This window comes from Corythoichthys intestinalis, chromosome 10 (genome assembly GCF_030265065.1).
Source record: "Corythoichthys intestinalis isolate RoL2023-P3 chromosome 10, ASM3026506v1, whole genome shotgun sequence".
NCBI lineage: Eukaryota > Metazoa > Chordata > Actinopteri > Syngnathiformes > Syngnathidae > Corythoichthys > Corythoichthys intestinalis.
This window is the reverse complement of record NC_080404.1, coordinates 29,595,714-29,612,733: the sequence shown is the minus strand read 5'-3', so window position 1 is coordinate 29,612,733 and position 17,020 is coordinate 29,595,714. Positions and strand designations below refer to the sequence as shown.

At 38.0% G+C, this 17,020-nt stretch overlaps 1 protein-coding gene across 1 annotated transcript in view; it reads right to left on the bottom strand.

Annotated features, from left to right (window-relative positions):
• actn2b (actinin, alpha 2b) overlaps positions 1 to 17,020 on the bottom strand; it is a 37,619-nt gene that overhangs the window by 12,262 nt on the left and 8,337 nt on the right. The window contains exons 2-14 of the mRNA XM_057848385.1: positions 12,655 to 12,769; positions 12,395 to 12,514; positions 12,211 to 12,297; positions 10,056 to 10,143; positions 9,725 to 9,803; positions 4,316 to 4,397; positions 3,674 to 3,759; positions 3,456 to 3,548; positions 2,579 to 2,809; positions 2,327 to 2,474; positions 1,696 to 1,846; positions 1,041 to 1,149; positions 344 to 484 (exon numbers count right to left, since the gene is read on the bottom strand). Of these exons, the coding sequence (XP_057704368.1) occupies positions 344 to 484; positions 1,041 to 1,149; positions 1,696 to 1,846; positions 2,327 to 2,474; positions 2,579 to 2,809; positions 3,456 to 3,548; positions 3,674 to 3,759; positions 4,316 to 4,397; positions 9,725 to 9,803; positions 10,056 to 10,143; positions 12,211 to 12,297; positions 12,395 to 12,514; positions 12,655 to 12,769 (1,530 nt within the window). The remainder of the gene's footprint in view (positions 1 to 343; positions 485 to 1,040; positions 1,150 to 1,695; positions 1,847 to 2,326; positions 2,475 to 2,578; positions 2,810 to 3,455; positions 3,549 to 3,673; positions 3,760 to 4,315; positions 4,398 to 9,724; positions 9,804 to 10,055; positions 10,144 to 12,210; positions 12,298 to 12,394; positions 12,515 to 12,654; positions 12,770 to 17,020) is intronic.

Sequence of the window (17,020 nt, the reverse complement as noted above, 5' to 3'; positions counted from 1 at the left end):
GGTACAGGGCTTAAAGATCTCCTGCTTTTATCCTGTAGTTTCACATTCTTCACCGCCTTCAAAAAGTATATTGTGTAAATCTTGTTCTCAAGGGACACATTTGACTTTTTAAACAAACAAATGGACCAAGTCATTTGTAGATGAGGTAATATCTATCATATAGGTGGTCATTTAAACCATAAAATGATTCTCTAACCAGTAAGAATTATTTCATTTCAAGCACTTTATGTGTCCTTCAATACTGCTAATAATGAATAACTTTAAGATAAAAATGAACTGCAGTCAACGGTGTCAATGTGACATATTCTACAGTAACCTATTGTGTGCTGTATGGTGACCCTACCTGGACTTCATCTATAGTGTGGACCATAAACATGTCCTGGAGGTCTTCCATGGCACCCTCCATCCAGTTGTTGAAAGGAGCCGAGCGCTTGGCAAACTCCAGAAACAACTGATCGATGGTCTCCAGCAACTTATCTGTACGCTGAAAGAATTACAACATGACGTGAATAAAATAAAAACACAAAACACAATCTACAATGACCTCTTCCATAAAAATCCCATTACAAATAACCCTGACCCCAACCCACCACTCATAAAAGCACCTGTTATGAAGACGAACCCCAGAGAGAATAACATTAGCATGGCCTTGTTAACCCCAACTTTGGCTCGATCAGTGGGGAATTTGTGTTGAGTGGGACACGGACAGACAACGGGCTTCTGTTGCTGTCATTCACATTTAATCCTCAGACCTTTTCCTGGGCTCTCAGGCAGTTGCGGGTTGGTAATGGTCAGTCTGGATCAGAGGAAGTGGCCAGTGGGATTGGAGCCAGTCAAAGGCCACATGATGACAGCCATGTTTTAATCTCAGACAATAAGAAACGCCTCTGCATATTTTTGTTGAAAATAATCGGTAGCTACTGATGTGGATCATTAGCACACTCTGGTGGAGGATTGTCACACAAACCATGACATCCATATGATAATATGGTCAGTAGTATCCATGTTTCGCTTGCCCACCTTACTCTGATAATCATTACCTCCAATGCCTCCCTCCTTTTCTGGGTGAGGGTTCCTAGTCTGTCCCATAAGTCACAGATGCTCTGGCACCGCTGGTTCACAGCTGCCACATCGTGGTAATCCAGCTCGCTAGATAAGAAAACATAGGTCTTTATTTTGGTAGATAGCTTATGATGTGTTTCCCCCCAAAGATGAATGTGAAGCAGATATTTTTTGGATGAAAATTTGTTGCATGTTTATTGTAGTGTGTCATACTGCTATCCAAGACATTCAATAAAACAAATCTAAAATATTTATGTGCTTAGAGTTTTTTTAAACTCTAAAAATATACAGCTGTAGACTCCAAATTAACCATGAATGTGATTGTGTATGGTTGACGGCGTGTCGAGCGACCAGTCCCGCTGGGTTAGTCCCCTATATACACATGACATACAAAAGCACAAGTCATGATCAAAGAATACTTCTGATTCACTAAAATACACTTGAAGGACAAAATATTTTTGATATATATTTTTTTTCCCAAACCGTATTGGTAACACAATATATGCTTTTAAAAATATCCACGTACAGGTAGACTTGGCCTTAATATTCGCCCACCATTAATTGTGGAGGGAATTCACACCACAAATACACATTCTCGGACAATGACAGCAAATGTCAAGTAGGGCAACGTACTTGAGCTCCTGTGCAATGGCGGCAATCTGCTCCACTCTGTCCTGGTGAGCTGCCAAGTCGCTCTCAAAGGCCTCGTGTTTCCGAAGCATTGCTTTTATTTGTGTCAGGGTAGCGGTTTCGTAATCCTTCAGGGAGAGCAACATTTCTTTGCCTGATAGCACACATTCAAGGACAAAGAAATTAGAACTTTGGATTTCAAACATATACTTTTTCATGGTGATGATGAAAACGAAGACTTATACTGAAGTGAACCTAGGTTAGCTAAAACAAACCAAATGGAAGAGAATTCAAAAAGAAAAAAAAGTGTGAAAGTACAGATTTACAATGGATACACAAGAAAGTCTACATCCCTTTCGAAATGCAAGGTATTTGTGATGTTAAGACATGATATCAATATAAATCATTTAAAATATTTATGTTAATATGAACTATAATTAGGTAAGTAAAATAAATTGCAGTTTTACAGTTGTTTAATGTTAAAGACATTCTAAAACAGTATCCTTTTTTTTTTCCAGATTCCAATTGAGTTGACCTAATATACAGTGGTACAGTTTTTATTTTAAAATCATAACAACCTCGCATTCAAATAGCAACTCAACTTTTTATATCCGCAATATCTATAACTGCTCACCGCTGGCCCAGTTTTCATGATTGGTGGCTTTCTGGCGAAACTTTTCAGCCAGGTGGTCCAGTCTCTCTAATCTGCGAATCTCTGTGAGGAGCCACTCCTCGTAGCCTTTCTCCGCGTGCTCCAAGCCCTGCCATGCTGTGGCAATATCCTGGAGGCACAATCAAAGTGGGAAAATCTCACTTCTGTGTCTCTCTTCAACCCCGGCAACTAATGATGCCAAGTTCAGTGAAGGGTAGATTTAGAGTAACTTACAGACACCATTTTCCCCTCGGAGGGCATGAAGGCAGGTCGGTTGCTGATGCGCAACTTGGTCTGCAGGGTGTTAAAGTTGATTTCCAGCTGGCACTTTTCCTGCACCTTGGGAGGCTTGTGCTGGCGCCTGTAGTCCCGGAAGTCCTCCAGCTTCCTCTGCATCTCTGCCATGGTCTTCTCTGGGGTCCGGTTCTCCAGCCAGGGAGTGGTGCGGCGAATCCACTCTAGCAGCTGGATGGGGAGATGCCAAGACAATTATGACATAATAAGAAATAATAATACAAGTAGGAATATTGTGATATAGACTTGCATGGAAAACAAGGAACTGCAGCCCCCGTCTGATTAAAACTCAATTTTCTTCTGATTTATAGATTGATTATGACTGCAATAGGACTCTAATGTTTTTATATAAATTCTGAAAAAAAGTGACTTTTAATTACAGAAGGAAAGCTTAAAGCTCATTGTTTATGAATATTATTGAGTGCTTGATTTATCGTTTCATATTATTGTCAAAAATATACTTCACACTTTGCACAAAATTTAAATTTGCAGAACAGATGTTGCATAACTACACTATCTATCGAGCAATGGATGAATTCCCTACACGGATTTCAATTGAGTAAAAACTGTGTAGCACAATACATGTTGTGAGACCAACTGTATTGCATCATTTATTCCTAAGGAAACTTTAAGAAGGAAAATGGAAAAGCCTCCCCAAAGCCCTCTTTAAAGTGATTTGAATTTAACCAGTTGAACAACAACTCTTGGTGCCTATTGCTATGCCATCTTAGTCAGTTTAATTTCAATTTTGTCGCCATTTCGTATATGACACCATCTAAGAATTAGAAAGCGAATGTCAGTCATTTTTCATCATTACCTGGCTGGCCAGCCTCTCATACTCTTCCATCAGCTTCTCATTCTCTTGGTTTACACCTAGCACCTTACAGATTCTGTTAGCAGCTGTCTCGGCCTGAGGGGGAAAAAAACAATCTGCCAGTCAAAGACAGTGGGATGTGCATAAAACATTTCTATTAGAAATTCCAACAGTATCCAGTAAATATCACTTTTGGGTTCATTATCAATGAGGATGGGCACCTGCTCTGCACCAGCAAAGGCATGATAGAAGCAGGACACGTAGGTCATAATGGCTCTTTCATCAGGCTTAGGGGTGTTGATGATATCTGTGTGGAAGGTGAACGAGGGAAAGAGACATTATTTTATAGACAAACAACAAAGTAAAAAAACAAAACAAAAAACAAACAACAAAGTAAAAAAAAAAAAAAAACATTATAAACTAAGATTGTATAAAGCCACAAGCAGCGATGATAATCGAGCCATCGCAGATTCGCAACCCTTTTTGGTGAAGCTTTACGATCAAACTTTGATGCTGTGCTTACCCCAGATGAAATGCCGTTGCCTCACTCATTTTAAGGATAATTTCATCTGATTAAGAATTATTTAAATAAAGCACATAGCACTAGTTCAAAGTAGACATGCAAATTCACCCAAAGGACTGTTGTAAACCAAAAGGATCTTTGACTTTTGTGTGTCTCCTGTTATGACAGGCATGTCCATCCAATTTTGTGTAGATTGATAAAAGGAGGGCTAAATTTCTCTATCTCTGTGTGGGAAACTAATTAGGTGGGAGTTTTTTCGGTATGGGCAAATTACATTTATCCATAAGTTTTATTAAGCGCAAAAGCCTAAAAATGATCAAATATTTTCTTATATAATTACCTTCTGCATCGAGCATTTTGGGAATGTCCAGGTGTTTCTCGGCTAGTTCAAAAGCCAGGTTCAGGTTCCCCAGAGGATCATCCTAAATAAAGACAAACAATTCCACGTGACTAAACAGCTATGCCGGACTTAAAATGCCACCATGCCTGACCTTCATGTTAGGCAGACACCTTATACTTTCTCATCACTTGCATGCAAACTGCCATTTGCCAAAAGATACGTAAAACAAAATGGCTCAAGAGTCTAGTTTTTATTAGATTGATGTTTATAGTTTGATCAATACGGCCGCTGGTGTCGCAACAGGAGAATCGATAATGTTTTGGCGCAACAACTGTGGAATCATCTTAATGACTCCTTTTATCATTAATTGTGTTTCAGATCAAGCAATTTATCTTGTGCGTAACAGTGGGGTGTCAAATGCTGACAAAAGCCAAGCAATCTGCTGAAGAGTTTGATTAAAACCAACGCACATATTCACAGGAGAATCATCGAGAGGTAGTCTTTTTATTTTATGTTTTAACTGAATTTCATCCTACAGGGCACAGGGGGTAAAAATACCAAACAATGCCAACAAAAAATCCTAAGAACAACATCAACGTGTTGCCAGAATTAATATGCAATATTGCTTGGGAACATTTCGTAATTTTACTAGATTTATAATATTAGGAGAAAAAAGGTGCCCATTGGATAAAGTCATTGCAACTTTAGATACAGATGTGCTATGTACAGGTATTTGATTTTTTTGAAAGTAAAAAAAGGAAGATCTTCAAATGTCTTCTTCCTAAGAAATCAGTACCTATTGTAAAGTACAATATAGAGACAGCTTATTTATGACACATTCTGCCTGAGTGTCATTTGATTAGGATTTGATTCAATTTGAAACTGTAGGTGACTAATATAAAACTTCATCACAGTAATATTGTTTTTTATATAATATAATATAATATAATATATATATATATATATATATATTAGGGCTGTCAAACGATTAAAAATTTTAATCGAGTTAATTACAGCTTAAAAATTAATTAATCGTAATTAATCGCAATTAATCGCAATTCAAACCATCTATATAATATGCCATATTTTTCTGTAAATTATTGTTGGAATGGAAAGATAAGACGCAAGATGGATATATATAGATTCAGCATGCGGTACTTAAGGACTGTATTTGTTTATTATAACAATAAATCAACAAGATGGCATTAACATTATTAACATTCTGTTAAAGTGATCCATGGATAGAAAGACTTGTAGTTCTTTATGAAAAATGTTAGTACAAGTTATAGAAATTTTATATTAAAACCCCTCTTAATGTTTTCGTTTTAATAAAATTTGTAAAATTTTCAATCAAAAAATAAACTTGTAGCCCGCCATTGTTGATGGCAATAATTACTTACACTATAAAATCAGTCGCACCCAAGCGCCAGCAGAGGGCAGCAAAACTCCGCAAAACACAATTAACAAGTGGGCCTTTCACTCCTCTGTCATTTAAATCTGTCTGAGCTGGGCCAAGTGCGTTAATTGCGTCAAATTTTTTAACGGGATTAATTTAAAAAATTAATTAACGCCCGTTAACGCGATAATTTTGACAGCCCTAATACATATATTTTTTTACACATTGTTACTGAGTGTTAATTGGTTAGGACTGATTCAATTTGAAACTAAACTGCAGCAGATGACTGATAAAACCTCATCTCAGTAATATTTAGATTTTTTCCAAACAACTACAACTTTATTCTCGTAAAAAAGTAAACCCCCATTATTCACGGTTGATAGGGACAGAACAATGTTGTGAAAAGCAAAGCCTCAACTGAATTCTGTGTTGTTATTGTTATTGTTAAAACGTTGTTAAAATTTCCAATGTTTACAGTATGTATAAATATACAGAAAACTATCAAATAAAACATTACCCTTTTAAAAAATGGTTTAGTCTATTTGATTATGTAAAAATGCACCAAAGCTACAGTGCTGTACAGTAAATCATATATACGTCACAACTTTACACCAAACCAGACTAAAACCTAGCTCCGAACTGACACGGTCTTTAAACAGTTGAGATTTATGACTTAATTATATAGTAACTCTTTAACACCATTTGTTTCCTTTCTCTTAGCCATTACCTTTAATAGCATCTTGTGGCATCTTAGGGTATTAAAGGGAAATGTACAGCAGTGGAAATTTTTCAGCAGTTAGCTGAGGATAATTTTCACACACACACACACACACACACACACACACACACACACACACACACACACACACACACACACACACACAAGAAGCGAGAACAGGTGAATTCATGCATGGCTGTTATATTATTTTTACTGTCATTGTAGTACTGGACCGTACTGTTGGAAGTGAACGATAGCGCTACCACCGAAAAGCCTCTCTGCTAACTGGACAGTCAGAGACAGTGCACTGTGGCAAAGGGATCATGCTGAAGTGGTGCCCTTTTGTCTCTGCACCACAAAGGTGGTTGCCCGCTACATGACAGGCAGGTCCAGCTGATCCTCGACCCAACTATGGATGAGGTACAGGGATCAGATGAATCCAAAATGGCTATTTGGATAGATCGGAGGACACTCCGAGGGGCTTTATGCTTTCACAATGAAGCCACGCTCACCTGGAGCAAATCCCAACAGCTGCACACTTACACTGCCTGTAATCTAAAATGTCCATGGTCTCCACAGGCAGTTAATGTGTGTGTAGGAGAGAGAAGAAAAGCAGTGTGAGGTAACTGATGAATTGGTGATACTCCACTGATGTAATGTGTTTTTCTTTACTCTCACAAGGATAAGTAGATTCTTGTGGTGCACGAGTAGGTAATATCAGGCGTGAGGCAGATCGCCACGAGCTCAAAGCTCGTGTTTCCGTGACCATTCAAGCCAGTGTTGAAAGGTGAGGGTTTCTGATTGCAAGAGTGACGACAGATGAATCACTCCTGCTGAACAGCCACAGCTGCTTAGCTCAAAATTAACATGCTCAAAACGTGATCTTCACTGAGTGTAGAATTTATAATAGAATATTCTGCCACAATGCTTTTGTGGAAGAACGCTGCCACACTAGGGAAAATGTTGGAGTAACTTTTGCATTGTGTGGATGTGACAGAAGGCAGGTGACATATCAACACAGCTACCTTATCCATTGACGCCAGGGCATTCAAATGAGATACTTTATAGATAATATGATGTAGTTCTAATCTATATAACGGATTATGTTTAGGGATAATGATAAACATATTGCAAGAGTATGTTACATTCTGTACAGATTCCTCACAAACCTACAATAGTTTGAATTGAAACACATACAGTGGGGCAAATAAGTATTTAGTCAGCCACTAATTGTGCAAGTTCTCCCACTTGAACATATTAGAGAGGCCTGTCATTGTCAACATGGGTAAACCTCAACTATGAGCGACTGAATGTGGGGGGAAAAAAACAGAAAATCACATTGTTTGATTTTTAAAGAATATATTTGCAAATCGTGTTGGAAAATAAGTATTTGGTCAATATCAGAAGTTCATTTCAGTACTTTGTTATGTACCCTTTGTTGGCAATAACGGAGGCCAAACGTTTTCTGTAACTCTTCACAAGCTTTTCACACACTGTTGCTGGTATTTTGGCCCATTCCTTCATGCAGATCTCCTCTAAAGCAGTGATGTTTTGGGGCTGTCATTGGGCAACACGGACTTTCAACTCCTTCCACAGATTTTCTATGGGGTTGAGATCTGGAGACTGGCTAGGTCACTCCAGGACCTTGAAATGCTTCTTACAAAGCCACTCCTTTGTTGCCCTGGCTGTGTGTTTGGGATCATTGTCATGCTGAAAGACCCAGCCATGTCTTATCTTCAATGCACTTGCTGATGGAAGGAGATTTTCACTCAAAATCTCTCGATACATGGCCCCATTCATTCTTTCCTTTACACAGATCAGTCGTCCTGGTCCCTTTGCAGAAAAACAGCCCTAAATTATGATGTTTCCACCCCCATGCTTCACAGTGGGTATGGTGTTCTTCGGATGCAATTCAGTATTCTTTCTCCTCCAAACACAAGAACCTGTGTTTCTACCAAAAAGTTCTTTTTTGGTTTCATCTGACCATAACACATTCTCCCAGTCCTCTTCTGGATCATCCAAATGCTCTCTAGCGAACCGCAGAAGGGCCTGGACGTGCACTTTCTTCAGCAGGGGGACATGTCTGGCAGTGCATGATTTGAGTCCCTGGCGGCGCGTTGTGTGACTGATAGTAGCCTTTGTTACTGTGGTCCCAGCTCTCTGTAGGTCATTCACTAGGTCCCCCCGTGTGGATCTAGGATTTTTGCTCACTGTTCTTGTTATCATTTTGACGCCACAGGGTGAGATCTTGCATGGAGCCCCAGATCGAGGGAGATTATCAGTGGTCTTGTATGTCTTCCATTTTCTAAAAATTGCTCCCACAGTTGATTTCTTTACACCAAGCGTTTTACCTGTTGCAGATTTAGTCTTCCCAGCCTGGTACAAGTCTACAATTTTGTCTCTGGTGTCCTTCGACAGCTCTTTGGTCTTGGCCATAGTGGAGTTTGGAATGTCACTCACTGAGGTTATGGACAGGTGTCTTTTATACCGATAATGAGTTAAAACAGGTGCCATTAATACAGGTAACGAGTGGATCCTCGTTAGACCTCATTAGAAGACGTTAGACCTCTTTGACAGCCAGAAAGCTTGCTTGTTTGTAGGTGACCAAATTCTTATTTTCCACTCTAATTTGAAAATAAATTATTTAAAAATCAAACTATGTCATTTTCTGTTTTTTTTCCCACATTCTGTCTCTCATGGTTGAGGTTTACCCATGTTGACGATTACAGGCCTCTCTAATCTTTTCAAATAGGAGAACTTGCACAATTGGTGGTTGACTAAATACTTATTTGCCCCACAGTATTACTTTTAAAATTAACCGTGACCGATTTAGTAAATATCCAAAATTCAAAACATTAGTCTGTTTTTGTGTTTCCCGTAAAATCTGGAAAATTAAGAAGGCATTGAAGTGTTTCTCAGGGCATTCCAACTGGACTTTTCTGGTTTAAAACACATTTTCTCTCTCATCTGAGTTAGGACTGAGACTGGTGTTCTCCTTGTGGTGGTGTGCCTTGTTACAAGAATAGATAACATGGACAAGTACCAGAGAAATGTGCATGGATGGACCTCTTAAATGTATCATGCCAAACAAAATCATCGTGAAGGCAAATTTCTGCATCTATTTAGATGCAGTGGAGCCAATGTATCTACAGCATAACTCAAGTCATTGCAAGTTGCAGTTTTTATCCAATCACACTGTGAAACATTATTGCTTTTCACGTGGGCTTCAGTCAGTGTTAGTGTTTGGGAGTGACAAAAAGTATCCCAGGATACAGAAGACACACATGCACGACACCTTGCTGAGCTTAGAGTAGTCGAGCAGGTCAGGTCTGTGTCTGTGAATCAGGGCGCAGAAGGCCAGGCCATCCTTCCAGCTTCACCGGTCGTAAGCAGAGAGTACCAACATGTCAGTTCACCTTAGCAAACCAAGCCTGCTATTTCAAGGCCATTTGAACTACTTGATTTCTGGATGTCAAAATTTTCATTTTGAAGCATAAGCTATAAAGTGTTTTTGCTTGTGACACTATAAAACTCTACAAGTAGATAAACAGGGTGTTCATTAACGAAATAATGACACACAGACGCATTGAAACATTTGGCTTTCATTTCTTTTGGGGTTGGCTTACCTGACGTGGAAGTTTTGGACATTGACATTCCTGTAGGGGGCAGTCTTTCTCTGACACCACAAGAGGAGACCCTCTTTGGCAGATGTTTCTGCTCAGAAGTTAAGAGGTAGAATAGTGGCTTTGTTCAGATTATGATGATGATAGGATTCTTCTTTATCCTTTTTGTTCACACATTACCAGAAAATATACAGTAGTGCCTTGAGATACTTGTTATCCAACTTGTAAATTTGGTGCGATACGTCATAGGGTTATTTTTGTTTTAACATTGCAAGTAGGCCTGAACGATATTGGAAAAAACTATTGTTGCGATTTTTTTTAGGTTTGCAATATATTGCGATATTATATTGCGATATTAAAAAAAAAAAAGATCTATCTTTTTTAAAGAAATTTTCACTAAATGACTTGAATAGCTGTTTGGAAATACTTTACATAACACACCGTGACCACAGTGTATTCATATAATACCGTTTAATTTGTGAATGATGAAGATTTCTGTATGAAGGTATCCAGGAAGTCATGTCTGCACAAAATAGATCATTTATTGAATACAATATTTTACACTTCAACAGCAGCAAATACATTAAATGATAAATAAAAGAGCAGGTGCATTAGTCCCCTAAGTTTTTGACAAAATATAACAATAAATAAAAACTTCTGTAAAATAACAACAAAGTTGTCAACATATTTGAACAAAAATATTAAATATGACAAATAAAAGAGTTGTTCACAAACTATAACAATAAATAAAAACCTCAGTAAAACAACAAAGTTGTCAACATATTTGAACAAAAATATTAAATATGACAAAAGAGTTCACAAACTATAACAATACATAAAAACCTCAGTTAAACAACAAAGTTGTCAACATATTTGAACTTAAATATGAAATCTGACTAATAAAAGTGCAAGTGCATTAGTCCCCTGAGTTGTTTACACAAAATATAACAATATAAAACTGCAAAACGGCAACAAAGTTGTAAAAATATTTCAACAAAAATATTAAGTATCAAAACTTTATGTGCAGCTGTACTATATATAGTTATTTGAAAAATACGGTTTACAATAAATTTAAATATAAAAGAAACAAACTCAATTGAACTTGTAAATAATTGAACTGAATAACTGCAAATAACTGTGATGAATAACAGAACCATTTTAACTCCCAAATTTCCTGCCTTCCTGATAGCTGTCACATGAATAAAAAGAAAAGACATTCCTTCAGCTGTGTTATGTATTTGTCTGCATATCGTCCACCTTCCTTGCTCAGCAATTCTCAACTGGGTCTCATAGGTTTTTGGCCAAGACTATTAGTTTATCCACTATAGCAGGCTTGAGACAAGAACGTTGGCATTTAACAATGTTCCCACCTGTGCTAAAAAGCCTCTGATGGGGAGCTCGTAGCAGGAATGCATAGATACCTGCGTTTTAAATGGTCCCACATGTTTGACAGATTACTTCTTGTTGAGGCAACCATGGCGAGGCACTGTCGACAGGGCTGTTTTTTGTCCCTTATAGTCTTGTTCTTGCCAAAATACTTCCAAAACTCCTTTTGGATACAGTCTTCCTTGCTCCTCCAACGTGTTGATTGCTTGCTTTCACTTTGAGAACGGGCCCTCCTCCCTCCGCTCTGCTGTTCGGCCCCTCCTCCCTCCACTCCGCTGTTGCAGGGGGAGGGGGAGGAGCCGATGACTTGCTGGAGAGAAAGAGAAACTGTGCGCTTTTTTCCCCTCTCCTTCCTCAAAACAAACGTTTGTGGATTAAAAAAAATGAAATTAAAAAACTATCGCACGTCCTTGCGATGGGACTATTGCACATGCGCACATCGCGATGGCGATGTTTAAACGATATATCGTTCAGGCCTAATTGCAAGCCAAAAATTGAGAGCCCCGTATATTGGTAGTGAACTCAACTAAACTCACTTTACAGCAAGCAGCAGTTTTGCAATTCTTAAAGTAAGAAATAAAAAAGATATGTGTGAAAAAAAGATTGAAACAACATAGGAAACACTATATATTTGGCTCATAGCAATTTCACTCACTTCATTGGGGAAAAGTGGTTTGTGATATTTTAGAGTTACAAGTGTGATTAACTGTGGAACGAATAAAACTCGTATCCCTCAGCATGACTGTATTTTAAAATGCATTTTATACCCCACCTTCAACAGAAATGTCCTGAATGGCAAAGCGGAGAATTATTGTCCATATCATTCCAAGGGTCATCTTTACATTTCCATCTACAATCTCTGAAAAACAAATACAATAAAAAAACAATAATAATGAAAAAACATTCAGTGAATGTAATGGCGATATTTTATGTACTTTAGCCAAGGGCTCTAGTACCTTCAGCTCCGATAGATACCAGTTTTACCCCTTTGCTCGTGATAAAGTCCAGTGCTTTGTTGACGTTGGCAATCTTGTGAAAGCGCATCTTTCCTCTGTCCGGTTTTGGTAATCTCTCACCTACAAATATACAGTATGTCACAGTGGGAACGTAGTGAAAGTAAACATGCAATGGTTATTAGAAAAAAAATGTTCACATGACTATAAAGCATTACAGACAGAAATGAAGTAGGACATTAAACTTTAAATTAAAATCTGACCTGAGATCACTTCCAGAAGAAGCATGAGTTTCAGTCCATTTCTTAAGTCTTCTTCGATGTTTTCAATTTGAGTACCAGCTTTTCTCAGGTGGGAATTGCACCAAGCAGTAAAAGTCTAACAGAGACAGAAAATCAATCAAACTCTAATTACTCTAAATTAAATTAAACAATTAAGCATCATATTTCAATGCATTACTGTGCAGACAACAGCAAGTTTTCAGAAGGGTCAGATCATATACCATGTATGGACCAAAACAAAAATTTTAGAGTTTACAGACAAGAAAATGTAAGATGGGACCAGAGATTCTATTTGACCGGCAAGGTTTTCCTGAAAAATGTACTGGAACCCTGATTTCTAGAATGGATTATAAAACTGCATATTTCATACTCCTTCAGTTTCATTCCATTTTATGAGGACCAATTACTGCACTGCAGAGTTTCTGGCACTAGAGTTGAGATAATTTACCACTGCCTTTGAAATTGGTAAATCGGTGACGGTGAGACCAAACAGGTATAATCTGTGGTGTTCAACAGTGGTCAATATGCATATGATGCTCAGATCTATTGACAGCGGATGAAAGTGGGACTGTGGAGTAGAGCTGGACGATATACCGAAAATTTATCGTTATCGAAATTCTTCACGATAACCGACGTAATTTTGACCATATCGGTAAATTCATTAATTTTCATAAAACAAGAAAATATAGTCTTTTTATCCCGCTTTGATTTTGTTGTTCGGCTATGTTCATTCCCCTTTAAGAAAGCAGTCAGTGTGCTTACGTATGAAGTCACATGGTTATCAGGAATTCAAACAAACAGAAGCCAGGTAGGCTAACGCTAGCGACTATCACTACAGGCAAATGGATGATGGAGTCGGGCTTAAGGGAGCTTCGCCAAACTTTCACCTGACATTAAGTAGAGTCTTGGCGGCCTCCAAATGGGCTTTCGCCCGGTTTCCTCCCTGGTTCTCACGATTTCAGGAGAGGGTCCTTTCACTGCTTTCTACTGGAAGCCAGGCCACAGGCTAACGCTAGCTACAAATAAGCGTGATGCAGTCAGATAGCGGCTCTAACCTTGTCAAAACGGCTGAACTTAATGAGTGGATTGATTAGTCACGGACTGCATCTAGCAATTAGTGTTATGCGTTATTTTGTATCTGTGTGATTTGATATCCCTTTTATGATGGTAAAGCATTCATGATAAATTATGATCCAACAGTGAAGCCTATAATATGACCATTTAATGGCCACAGCTATTCTTTTATATGTGCTTGCTTTATTCTGTGCAAAATCTTAAATGTTTTATTGGCAAAAGAGTTTTAATGTGTGTATGTGTCTGTCTGGGGGGGGGGGGGGGGGTGCATATGTACGTGCATGTATTAAAACATGCTCTGGAAAAAAAAAACTAAAACCTTGACGTAAGCACTTGTGTTGAGTAATTATATCACAGCAGCCATTAACAATAAGTTGTCTGTTTGAAGTGTACTGCTTCAAACTAAGTCATTTTTGTTATAATGACATGTTTGCACAGTCGTCGTATGAATCTTTATAATGTTGTTCATTGTTCAAGTCATACAAGCTGTTATAAATGGTCATACTTGAATTCTTATTGTTTACAATATATTTTTTATATATTTAATGTTTAATGTACATGTACAATTGTTAAATTTGTTCAATTGAAAGCTGGTAAATAAATCAACGAGAAACAGTTTACAATTTATCGTCATTTATCGTTATCGAGGTAAATCTGCTCAATTTACCGTTATACGTACTTAAGGCCATATCGCCCAGCCCTACTGTGGAGTTACTCTGTTACTGCATCAAACAAATACTGTATCACTGTATTGATGCTAAACAATATCCTTCAGGTAATGCAGACAAATCTAAAATAATTTTCTTTGGCCCAATAAATAAATGAATAAATTAGGCCTGTCAAAAATAACGCGTTAACGACCATGATTAATCTGGAAATATTAACGCATTAAAAAAAATTTGCCACAACTGCCTCCCGTAGTCCCACACGCTGATGTTTACATTCTCCGCGCGGCAATGCAGGACATAATGCAGCCAGCCACAATGAGTGAGGATGATGACCAAATTCCGTTTTAAAAAGCTGCCTAATGGAAACCTTGATAAAATCAAAGTTGTGTGCACATACTGCTGTGATGAACTGTCCTTCGATCGAAGCTCAACCAGCCTAAAGTACCACCTTCGGGCAAGGCACATCTTCGCTAGTGTTAGCAATGACGCTAACACTGCAGGAAGTTAGGAACAAGCCGCAGTCATCAAGCTTCACTGGCAGAGTGCGGACTCGGACTTGCCAACAAAAAGAAACCAAGTAGGTTGACTACTGCTATCGCTACATGGGTAGCCAGAGACTGTAGAGTGTAGACCCATTAACATAGTCGAAGATGAGGGCCTTGAAAATCCAATGACAACAAACAGCAACAACCAATGACAAACCACTAGACAGGTACAAGGCAGTGCCAGCATGGACTCATGTCCACTACAGTGGTGGTCTGCGCACAATATTGCCCATAGTAAGCTGGCCCACCTTGCAAAAAAAATATCTGGTCACACCTGCCTCCTTGCGAGATACTATTTTCTTTGACAGGGTACATTGTTCAAAAGAAAAGATCTGCTCTGTTATCTGAAAATGTCAACAAGCTAGTTTGCCTGAGAAGTTGGTTAAAAAAAATAATAATAAGAGTATGGCTAACTTAAGCAGTGTTTCTAAACACCTTTACACACAGTTTAGTGTAATGTTTTTCAGTTAAGTGTGTGAAAATTGTTTAAAAAAAATAATAATAATAATTATCTCACACAGCTTTCAGGCCATATAGTGTAAAACTGCAAGTGCTGCATTTATTTGTTTCCAAATGTTGAATTTAACAGACAAGTTGTTTACACATTTTTTGAAATACTAGCTATTGTTACTGTATTGTGCTTGTCTGCTTTTTAAATTGGGAGTCAATTTTGGGTAATATGCCAAACGGTACTTGAGCCACATTGTTAGTCTGAGGCACTTTAATCTGTTAAAACTCTTTGCTGTATAATACAGACAATTTATTTTATTTTTTACTTTATACGAGTTGAGTTGTTTAATAAAATTTTAAAACTCTTATTTGGTTAATTATTAATTCATTCACACATCATACATTTAATCTTAAAACAAATTTTAAGTCAATTATAGTATTTTCCTAGATTTTTTTTCCTGAAGAGCAACTTTATTCATCCTGAGGGAAATGTGATTAATCATGATTAATCACACAATTGACATATGATTAACTAGATTAAATTTTTTAATCGTTTGACAGCATTAGAATAAATAAATAGTTTTTTTAAGTCACCTTAAAACTTTCGAAAAAGAATAAGGAAGTTGTAAAACAAGGGTTAATATTGGACTCAAACAGCCACTTTAAATATACCTCATTAGTTTTTTTTATTACCATTTATTAAAACAGAGTCAAATAAAAAGCAATGGTATCCAAACATGTCTTAGAGAGACTGATTTCTCCACAGCAAGGAAACATACAGGAGACAATAACAGACTATGGCCTGCTCACTTCCATATAAGAAAGTTGAAGCACATCAAGACTGCAACTCCTCAAACTGAGACTAGCATCAGGAAATGCTTAATGGTCCAGTTCACAGGTATTTCCAGAGTCTGAACTGGCTTCCTGTCTTTCAGAGAACATATTTCTGCTTCGGCTTGTGCTCTTTTTGTCTAGCACTTATAACATATTTAGACCCTTAAGAACCTTCTCACACTCTGAGAACCCCAGGCAGTTATCTGCTGTTGCTACATGGACTCGGGACTAAACACAGACAGGCTGCATTACAGTTTTAATTTTGAACAGATATGGGACAGGCTTCAATGCTGATAATGTTCAAATGCATGCAGAAGCGGTTCTACTTAGTGGTAGATAGGAAGACTGAAAATGTTTCAGCATCACTTTTAGAGTAATTAATTTATTATTTTTTAAATTGATTTATTGAATGATTCTGTTGTGAGGCCGCATGATGGATTGAGTGGTTAGCACGTCTGCCTCACAGTTTTGGGATAAAAAGTTCAATCCTGGACTCAGCCTTCTTATGTGGAGTTAGCATCTTCACAACGTGCATGCGTGGGTTTTCGCCGGGTACTCCGGTTTCCTCCCACGTCCCAGAAATGCATGGTAGGCTGACTGAACACTCTAAATTTACCTTTTGTATGAGTGTGTGGGGGTGTGTTTGATGGTTGTCTGTTTATACGTACTCTGTGATTGGCTGGCAACCAAATCAAGATGTACCACACCTACTGCCTATAGTTAGCTGGGATAGGCTCCAGCACCCCTGCAACCCTCATGTGGATAAGCGGCACGGAA